At 54.6% G+C, this 10,689-nt stretch overlaps 1 protein-coding gene across 1 annotated transcript; it reads left to right on the top strand.

The window, feature by feature from the left end:
- The first annotated feature begins 266 nt into the window (after window positions 1-266).
- On the top strand, window positions 267-8,281 carry TNMD (tenomodulin). Its single transcript, XM_032196194.1, has 7 exons — window positions 267-397; window positions 537-671; window positions 3,542-3,682; window positions 4,607-4,708; window positions 6,657-6,810; window positions 7,547-7,719; window positions 7,815-8,281. The coding sequence occupies exons 1-7, from the start codon at window positions 350-352 to the stop codon at window positions 8,022-8,024; spliced, it is 963 nt and encodes a 320-aa protein (XP_032052085.1). The 5' UTR covers window positions 267-349; the 3' UTR covers window positions 8,025-8,281.
- The last annotated feature ends 2,408 nt before the right edge of the window (window positions 8,282-10,689 follow it).

The raw sequence follows: 10,689 nt of genomic DNA, 5'->3' as shown, positions 1-10,689 counted from the left end.
AGGAAAAGCCCCGAAGCCCCAGCTGGGACCCCGGACAGGGCTGATGGACACCAGACAGTGGAGGTGAGCGCGGGTGCACCTCCAAAACGGTGCAAATCGCTTGCACCCTGCAAGCTGCAGATGCTCCCTCTCGCCCGCCCGTGTGCCCAGCCGCAGCCCCGGGAGCCAGGAGGGCCTCCAGCGTGGTGCAGGGGCTGGGGCAGGCAGCCTGCGGGGGAAAGCTGGCTGCAGCCGTCATCGGAGCCGCAGAAACCCAGCCTTCCCCTTGCATGTGCAGCCCAGAGCCTCTGTAACTCCACCTCGGAGCCGGCTCATCCTCGCGCGCAGGGAGCAGCCAGCCGCGGAGATCATGGGAGGGACGTCGCGGCTCGGCCCCGAGGAGTGCCGCTTTCTGGACGTAAGTTCACGGCGTGCTTCGCCACGGGGCAGCTCGCGACCCGGTGTTGGCGAGCGCGATAAGTGTCTGATGTGCGTGTACTCGCCCCTCCGTGAACGGGTAGCAGCCCTCTGGAGATCGCTCTTTTGTAATTAATCAGGCAGAAGCATCCAAGACCCGAAAGAAGACCTGCAGCAGGTACAAGATCTGTGGACTGCTCTTCAGCGTGCTGGTCATTTCTCTGATTCTCATTTTTTTCGGTGTCAAATACCTCTGGAACCCAACACCCAGAAAAGTAAGTACGACCTCTCGGGTCCAGCGTCTCAGAGCTCCGCTTTCCCCAGCTGGGGCTCTTCCCCTACTCGCTTCACTTTTAACTACACCCTGAAATCCAGGCAAGTTTGCAGAATGGCTTTGCTTACACCGTCGGTATTTGTGGGAACTTTTTAAAATCCTTGTATTATTCATAACTAGCTTTTACTTTCTCTGGGCTGGCTTTTTTCTCTGTCCCCACATTCCTTCCCTAACTGACAATTAAAGGGTACGGGAGCTGTGCCATGAAGAGTTAAAGTTACTCTATTTCACCGGCAGCAAATTTTATGACAAGTAAGAAAATATTTTCCATTTCATTTCAATTATCTTGCCAGAAACCGGTGGAAAAGTCATTATGCCACCGCATAAAGAGGAGAGAAAGCCAGGACGCAGTGGTGATTGATTGTCATGGATTATATTTCTTACTTTAATGTGTCTGCAATGCGAGGGGACGGTGAGACGGATTAGCTTTTGGAGAGGGAGCTCCTGCTAACTGGATTGTGCTCCTCTATTCCCCGCTCCCAACACGCACGCTGCTAGTCGGGCTCTGCGTGCCCAGGGTCAGTCAGGAGGCCCTGGGATGCACCTCACTTTGGGATTTTTTGCTGAGTCCCAAGAGCGGCGACATCCCCAAAACCCCCATGCGCATCCCCTGTCCCACAGCAGCATCCCCTCTCTCCTTGCTGCCCTGTGGGCCCTCAGGCGCCAGAAGCTTTGTCTTTTTATCAGCAAGAAGAACAAAATACCGAAAATCAAAGCAATAAAAGCCATATGTGCGGCCAGGCTCCTGCCAAGACGTTTATAAAGTCTCTACTGTTCCTCGAAAAGCACGGTGCGTGCCAACTGGGGGGAGGCTCCTAACCCCAGCCCCGGGCAGCAGCGGTGCGGGGGCGCTGGCCGGACATCAAGGGAACATCGGGGGGTCGGGGCAGAGGGGTGAGGCACAAGGAAACCCCAGCGCTGGCCAAACGCAGCGTGGTTGAAACCAGCAGGGACGGGGCTGTTGTTAACAAGCGGTGAAGGGGAGGGACCACCCAGGGCTCACGAATGGTCATTTACCCTTTCGAAAAGAAGCCGTTTAAGGGAAATGTTCCTGGCGGCAAGGAGAGGATGCTTTTGCATCGAAATGACCACGGGGAGTAAGAAAAGTTACTTTCAGGCTCTGCCTGTGCTAGCTTGGCAAGGAAAGAGACGCTGGGGGGAGTCCTGCTCCCAGCAGCCGAAATGCCAGCCCTGGGCTCCCATGACCTCGCCAGTGACTCTGGAGAAGGACGGAGGGGTTTCATTGTTTCTGAAAGCTTTTCTGCACCAGCCCTGATGGGTGGGCAAGGGAAGGGGCAGGCAGGACAGCAGTTCCACCAACCGGTCCTTATTCTGCCAGGAAATCAGGATGGGGAGGCTCAACATCACGAACCAAAGGGAATTGAACTCTTTAAAGAACAAAAAGCCCTTTGAGCTCCCTTCAAACATACAAAGAGAGGAGAAAAAAAAAAAAAAAGTCTTAAAGAATATTTCCTCCAATATTTCCTTGGCCTGGTGCTGCCCTCTGCACGGCAGCATCCCCTTGGCAGTGCTGCCGCGTGCGGAGGCGGCGAGCCTGCTAGCAAGGGCCTCGTCGTGTCCTCGCAGGGGGACATATTTCAAGGACTGGCAAGCAAGAGTAATTTTTAGGCCTATAAACCATCTCTCCAAGCAGCAGGGAGCTAGCCAAGCCCAAATGGGTTAGTTGGCCACAGTGCTGGCACGAATAATTCTTTGTAAATGGAGAGGAACTTGAGAGTAAGGTGCCACCCGGGATCATACCCTCCTATAACTGATTTATGGCACCGTGTGCAGTTTGTCAGTCAAAATGGGCAGCCTTCCAGCCATTTTAGGCTTTGCACTACTTCTTCCATACCATAAAATCTATTGACATATATATATCTTTATAAAAGCCTCCTGCTGACTAACAGGAGATGCTCACGACTGCCAAGGAACATATCATTCTTCAGATTTTTACCAGGGGCAAAGGTACCCCGGTAGTTACTGCATTGCACAGCTGGGTCCTGCACCAAGCCTTCTTCCAGCAGTCGCAAAATGGGGGATGCTGACCCTGAGAAGGGTTTTGCACAGGCCCTTTGCTTCCGCATGCCACTGTTTGATTCAGGAAAGGAGACTCCCGTAAGCCCTCCAGCTCTCGCTGTGCCAGCAGGATCATTTCTGTGCTTCAAACAGCACCTGCCACTACTCATCCTTTAAGGGTCGGACATCCGCAGAGACAGGAGGGCTTCCAGGCTTGCTGAGCATGGTGAGCACCTGCGAGGAGGAGAGGGCTGCTCCCTGCAGCTCCCGGTGGGGACGAGCATGCCGGGAAGCAGGCTGCTACACCCTGCAGCTCTTCATCAGCCCTCGAGGAGGGCTTTGATCCGCAGGCGATCCCTGACCTCCTTGAGGCAGAGGGAAGCGCTTCCCAGGGAAAGCAGAGGGCACAGAGCAAGAGCCATGAGATGGGGGTGCAGTGATGGAGCACGCAAGCCAGGGGTACGATGATGGAGTAAGTGAGTGAGGGACAGGGGAAGGCAAAGTCCCTTGGTCAGGGCTTCAATCCAGCCTGTGTTGTAAATGGGTGTGGGATGAGCACCTTCTCCCAGCCTCATGTCTGCCCGCTCCTATTCAGGTGCCCCATGGCCAAGCATAGGTCTGGGTGTTCAAGCTGCAGCCACACACACCTGGCCCCATGCTGCCCTTCTTCCCTGGGAGCTGCCTCTCCTTGCAATATCCAGAAAATTGTCCTGGCTCCCTTTGGGAGCCCGGGTGCAGGGAAGGCCGTGAAAACTAGTGGGGGCTCAGCCAGCAGGTTTTTGTCCCTCACAGGTCTACGACGTGGAGCACACCTTCTTCAGCCATGGTGAGAAGAAGAAGATTGTGATGGAGATTGACCCGCTGGCCAGGACAGAGACCTTCAGGAGTGGAAATGGCAGTGAGGAAATCCTGGAGATTCACGACTTCAAGAACGTGAGTGCAGCAGCATTTGTGGTGGGAGCCCTGCCAAGACCCCAGCCCCTTGCTAGAGAGCCCTTGGGGATGCTCAGTGGGACCGGGCCTGGCACCCCACCAGGAGGGGACCCAGCTGGGGCCACATCGGTGCTTAAAAACACAACGTGCTTAATAGCCCAGCTGCAAGAGGAGTGACAGGATCCCTTAGGATGCTGCGGTGTCGCTGGAGCAGGCCCCAGGACGGTTTTGTTCTGCATCAGGGAGAGCAATTCCTATCTGCAGGCTGTCTGGGCACCCTCTCAAAGGAAAGGAGCTGTGTGCCTACGTAAGCTTTCACAAGTATTTAATAGCAGCGTGGTTCAGTTCCAATGAAATACATTTTAAAAGCAAGACCTAGTTATTGGATTTACCCTTGCAAAGGAATGCAATCATCATAAATCTATCCAAATCCAGTACATTTGTCTGTCTGGAGAGCATTAAAACATTGTGACAATGTTGTAGGCTCTCTCTGAAACCTAATTAAAATTTGTAGGGAAATACCCTGTGCAGTGACATATGGCAAAATTTTCATCTAATAGCCTAGCAGGAACTGAGGGCTGAATGTTCATATAACCATAATGGTCAAACACTATTCTGCATATTTTTATTTATGTAACTAGAGCTCATGATAGTAATAAGGAGAAGGGGAGCAAAGTAGAGTTTTATGACTATCCGCCTGAAAATATTTGTAAAAAGCCCAATTCTCCCAAACCATAAAATGCAATATCCCTTAGGAGAACCTGTTAGTACATCTTAGCTCTGCTGCTGAACAGAGTTTGCACAAAAACATCAACAGGAAAAATATGACTAAACTCTGATCCAGCTGCACTCCCTGTAGGATCCTTTTATTTACCCTCCTGCTTTGCCGTGACTGCTTGCCTGCTCTTTGTTTTGATGCTGCAGGGAATAACTGGCATCTTCTTTGTGGGGCTTCAAAAATGCTTCATCAAAACTCAGACTAAAGTCATACCTGAGACTACAGAGGCCAAGATCCCTGAACTCGAGGTACGTGAGTAGAACAGCACGCGGATCTGCCAGGCACCCCGGCAAGGCCAGCGCTCCCCCTGCAGCCCCATCCGCGCCAGCCTGCCTGGAGAATCCACAATAAAGAAATAACGAGCTGTGATCGCTTCATAAAATTATCTTATTTCAGAGGATTGCTTCTGAAAACAACAAGTCGAAAGAAACGGGATTAGGCAGCCAACAGACAAAAACCTCTCAGCACAATACTGAAGATCAAGAACAATAATCCTGTTGTAGTCAAAAGGTCGCAAGACAGCTCAGGATTAGCAGACACCAAAAAGTCAATCAAATTGTTTTCTCCAAGAGCTGAGCCTCCTGTTCTCAAGCAGAATGAGGCAGAAGTAATGAATTTAAAAGAGCAGCCGCATTGAAGAAATGCAATTTGGGAAAGCGTTTCGCCACTTGCATACAGCCCAGCCGAGCGCTGCCACCACCGTGCTTGCAGAAAGCCCTTCTGCGCCAGGGAGAGCCCCAGCCCTGCTGCAGCAAGGTGCACGCTTTGTGCGTGGCATGGAAAAAGTGTGTGTGGCATGGAAAAAAAAAAAATCCATATTTTAGCCCCATTCTGCCAGTGCAGGCTGACATGCTGGCTCGCTCCCCGGTGCATGGGGCAGGAGCTGTTCGGGCCCCCTCACCGAGGCTGTGGTGGTGGCACAGCCCCACCTGCCTGCTCCCAGGATGAAGGCCGATGCCATTCCCCCTCCCCAGGAAGCCACTGTACATGAAATGCCGGCAGAACGTGTGTTTAAAACAAAGCGCGTGCAGGAACATTTCCCTGAATCATGACCCAAATTCCGAGACACAGATTCTTTGATTATGCCATAAGAAGCTAATAGATCTTTTCTGCTCCCATCACAAAACGGATATGACTGTTCAATCTTTAGCAGAACATTGCCCCAGGTAGAGAGCTGAGATGTAAAACCCAGTGAGATAAATGTAGATTTAGGAAGTTCCATTTCTTCCGGGGAGCCTGGCTGCCTTTGGAGAAATTGGGAAGCACGTGCTCGGTATCTTCAGCAGCAATCTCTGCTCTCTTCCCTCCCCTGGCTCTCTGCAGTTTTGAGGAGGAAGCACAAAAGGAGGCAAACCCCTCCACATGAATTGGGAAAACATACCGGTGCTGGAGCCCCAGCGCTGCCAGCTCTTTTAGGCCACCTTGCCAACGGGACGGCTTTCAGCAAAGATGCTGAAAACGACTCAGAATCGGTCAGGTGTTGCTGGCTCTTGACTAAGACTTCCCAAAGCCATAAGGGAAAATTCTATAAAAGAGAAATGCAGCTCCAGACACCTTCTGGAGAGAAAAATGCCATTTGCCAGCTTGCTCTATGGGCTACCGCCACCAACATCCACCGCGTTGCCTTGGCAGATAGCTCAGCGCAGACCCATCCAATAATCTTTATATATCTCCCTCCCCAAGTGCCTGCCAAAGCACACCATGGAATAACGCACTGGCAGAGACATGTGGTATAAATTACAGAATATGGCCATGCGAAGAATTTTTGTGAGGAATAAATTAAAGCGTTCGATCACAAAATCAGTAGCAGAAGGAGAGGCAAATTAAGTAGTAAGAGCAAAGCAGAGAGATGTTTTAATCTTTGGTTTTAAATGAGCTGGGGAGCTACAGAAGGCTGTTCCAGATGGTGGGGACTGCAAAGGAGAAGGCTCCTGCAGCACAGTGAGCGGAGCGAGGGGAGAGCAGGGCGGTGCTGGCCAAGTGTGGGCAGCAGGACAAGGCCCATGGCAGGGCTTCTCCACGGGGACCAGCAGGTATTGCACACCCAGCCGGTGAGCACCCTGACCTAGGGGCTGAGGCAGACAAATCTAGCTGCTTGGAGGGGAGGGCTGCACTGGGGAACGGAGGAGAAGAGGGGCACAGCGGTGCAGAGAGGGCGTCTCACCACGCCGGGGTGAAATCTCACTCTTCTTCCAGGGAGAAGAAATCACCACCACCTACTTTGAACAGTCCATGGTCTGGGTGCCCGGCGAAAAGCCCATTCAGAACAAGGAATTCCTGAAGAGCTCCAAGATTTTTGACATCTGCAGAAATGTGACCATCTACTGGATCCACCCAACGCCAATAGCAGGTACAAGGAGCCATCTCCTCCCTGAAGTGCCACACAGGTGCCTCGGGACCACCCCCCCGTGTCCCCTTTCTCCCTATCCCTGCTCCGACATGGTGGGAACCCATTTGCTGTAAATCTCAGACATGAGCTCAGTGCTCGCCACAACCATGAGAGAACACGTCCAATGTAATAACAGTGTGGGCTGACGTTTCTCTCTGAGAAGAGTTTGTCTGTATCGGCTCCCTGCCGCCCCGTGCTTTGCAGAGTGGCCACCCTCCTCGTAATGAGGCAGAAAACCCCTTTGTACCTGCAAGGAAGGCAGCGCTGCTGGAAACTGGGCCGCCTAAATTCTTGTCACCGCATGAACATCAGAGCAGGAGCAGACATCCGCATCTCAATCACACAACGGGGTTGCCACCTCCAGCTGCTCACCACACATCCCTCGCAGAGGTTGTGGCCTCTGAGATCCACCGCCGTAATTACCCGCTCTCTCTAGCCGGCTTCTATCAGAACGAGCTAGTTTAAAACCCCTACCAAGAAAACTCTGCTCAGCAGAGGCACAGCGCCCCATCCTGGGCGGGTACCAGCCAGCTCATAAGAGCAGGAGGCAACGGAGTTAGATCCGGGTTGCTGGTGGAGCCATTCAGATCAGGGTACTTTCTTCCTCTTCTTATGGTACCAAATTTTGGCAGAGCCTGCTGTCTTTTGTCCCCCTGCTCCCTGACTATTGACAACAGCACTTGAGCTCTTCCCACAGCTCCTGAGCTGGCCGACCTTGAAGGGGCAGAAGAAGAAGACCCTGAGCTGCTCGTGGACAACCAGAGCTGGCTGGACGGCGGGGGTGAGCAGGAGGTGGAGAAGGGCGCACAGCCTGCACCCAAGCGCCGGGCACGGCAGCTCACCGAGGAGGACCTGCCCGTCAACGACTACGTGAGTGTGGGGAAATGCATGTCGGGGTGTCCTGTTTGTACTCCTGGGGTGCCCACGGACACCCTGGCCACGCTGATGCTGGCTCTTCCCGGCAGACGGAGAACGGGCTGGAGTTCCACCCCCTGTGGGACGAGCGAGGCTACTGCTGCGCCCAGTGCCGCCGCGCCAACCGCTACTGCCGGCGGGTGTGCGAGCCCCTCCTGGGCTACTACCCCTACCCCTACTGCTACCAGGGCGGCAGGGTGATCTGCCGGATCATCATGCCCTGCAACTGGTGGATCGCGCGCATGCTGGGCAGGGTGTAGCACCCAGCACCCGCCTGCCTCCCCGCGAGCCACCCCACTGTGCCCTGATGTAGTTGGCACGCTGGTGGGCACCTGCTCGAGTACCACAAGCACGTGAGCCACCGGCCACTGGCCACGGCACCCTCCCCGAGCAGCCAGCCTGTCCCTCTGCGTCCTGCACGGCTCCCGAGGGGTGGGGAAGGCTGCGCTCGAGCGCGTCGTCGCCACGCTGAGCGGCAAGAGGCAAACAATAAACGTCTTGTATGAGCGATTGCAGAGAAAATGGAAAGTCGTTTAGTCTCAGTCTGTGATGCTTAATGGGTCTGAGAAATGATCTAATTGCTCGGCTGCCTCGTCACGAGCATCTGTAACTCAGGTACTGGGACTGCCAGTGCTTGCCTCGCTGGGAACGTGCTGAGGGCCCTGCCGTGCTCCTGGCAGTGCCGGCAGCTGTTCAGCACACACTGCTGAGGCTCTGATGCGCTGGGGTGTCTGGCAGTCACTGGTGACAGTTCCCAGGTGCCGCCAGCCCTCAGGGAGCACCAGGCAGTGTAGCAGGGCAGGCAGACCCTCCGAAAACAGAGCCAGCAAGGAAACGGGTGGCCAAAGCTGGAGGAAGCCGAGGGCCATCAGCTGTCCCCCATCCCAACCAACAAATAGACAAAACCCGAGCTGCAGGAGGGAAAAAGTAGTCCTTGAAACTGCTGCTGCACTCACCAGGACACTCAGCCTTCGTGGCCAAAATCCCTAACTTTGTTCCGATTCAAGCCACCCAAAACACTTGCTCCAGCAAAGGAGGATGTGCACCAGCGAGCAGGAGATGCCAAGAGCTCAGCCCGGGTGCTGCTAGAGGCTGGTGCAGCCCCCCGGGGTCCTTTGTCCCTGCCTGTCCCCAATTCTTGTGTTCTGCTCCCCATCACGGGGCTGGCCAGCAGCCTGCCACTTATCCAGCCCCGGGCAAACACACAGCTCAGGAGTGAATTTATTTCCTTCCCTCTGTGTATCAGCAAGGCTGTTAATAGGCTTAGACAAATAACAAGAAAACATCCTCAGGTCCTTTGGCAGCTTGGCTCAGCTCCCCAGAGCCCTTTGCCTTTTTAGCCAAAACGTGTCCAAGGACCTAGGTTGCCCTCCAAACACGGGCCTGATGCACAGGCCAGCCCCACACATCCCCCCAAAGCCTTCCTGTGGCTCACGGCCCCGGTGCTTGAGCCACATCCTGAGTTTTCTCTCCTCCCTGGGAGCCGACTGCTGCCAAGCGCCTCTGACGTCCTGTGGTCGTCACCGACCAAAACCCACCCTGTGTCACCGAGGGAACACACGCTGTGTCCGCCCTGCTCATCGGGAGCGTGTGTGTCGCCCGCGTGGGGCAGGGCACAGAGCTCCCCGCAGGATTTCTGATCGTAAGAGGAGCGCGGGTCACAGAAACGCCCGGGCAGGCAGAAACGAGCTGAGCTGCCTGCTCAGCCGTGCGTGCAGGAGGTGCAGCAGGGCTCCCTGCACTGCCATCCCCGAGGACACCAGCCAGCCTCGGGGACAGCCAGGCATTTGTGACAAGTCTCCCTGTGTGGGGATGTCTCTAATAAAGGCGTTTCTACAGCCCAGCAGCACGAGCAGAGCAGTGTTTCGCATGCACGTCCACGCTTACATGCATGCCCAGGCAGGTAAAGCCCCAGCAGGGTAAAGGCAGCTCTGCCGAGCTAGAAAGAGTTCATTCCAGGTTTGCTTGCCTCTGCACAGGTTTTACTGAGGAGATGGGTGTATCCAAACACTGCCCAGCTTCTCACGTGTCCCTGCCCGGTCTCCATCCATCCATTAATTGCATTCGGCCAGTCTCTCCACTGCTGTTCCCATGCTCTGACGCACTCTGCCTCGCCTTCCAAATCAGCGAGGCTCTCAGCGGCCAGCCAGGCGCTGGCACCAGCTTGATTTATTCAGCGAGGTTAAATGAGACGCACGCATTTCAGGGTGTTCCCCTTCAGATTCCTCCGTCAGCGGTGAAGCTGCCCCATGCCTGCTCCGCCGCTGCACCACGGGGTGCTGGGGCACCTCACCCAGCTCAGGAGCAGCTCTTGCCCGTGGGCTGGCGATGACAAAGCGCTGCCACTCATAGCCACGGCTTCATCCCACAGCCCTTGCAGGTTTGGTGCTTAAGAATTGAAAACACCCCAAATTCCATGAAAGGGGAGCTTTCCTGTGCTGTCTCAAAGCCCTGTGTCCAGGGCAGCGATGCCTAGCTCAGCCAGGCAGACACTCACCAATGACTCTGCGCAGGGAACAGCGCTACCAAGCTAACACAAAGCTTCCATCCGTGTTTCTCCTGGCTCGGTGGTGCTGCAGCACACTTTGCTCTGAGCACAGGACAGCTGAGGATGGACACGCTTGCACCAGGGCTGAACTCCGGCCTCTGCATTCCTCCACCCGGCTCCTGGGCTGGGATGCTGAAGGCCTTTTGCTTCAGCAGAGTTGCACAACGTTTTTTTTTATGAGGAAAATTCAATTACAAAAGTTATTTGTAAGCCCAAGCGCACCAGTGAGCATTTGAGAAACATGAGCTGCATGGCCCAGAGCTTACCGGCTGGCCTGGGGTCAGCAGATTACCTTGCAGCTGGGTTTTTGCTGCTGCTTGCAGGGACTTGAGCAGAAGAATTTCCAGGAGATTAAATGAAAAGGCCGGGCAGTTTCA

The sequence above is a fragment of the Aythya fuligula genome, chromosome 13, assembly GCF_009819795.1.
Source record: "Aythya fuligula isolate bAytFul2 chromosome 13, bAytFul2.pri, whole genome shotgun sequence".
Classification (NCBI taxonomy): Eukaryota; Metazoa; Chordata; class Aves; order Anseriformes; family Anatidae; genus Aythya; species Aythya fuligula.
The sequence above is the reverse complement of the archived record's forward strand: the minus strand, read 5'-3'. Positions and strand labels throughout refer to the sequence as shown.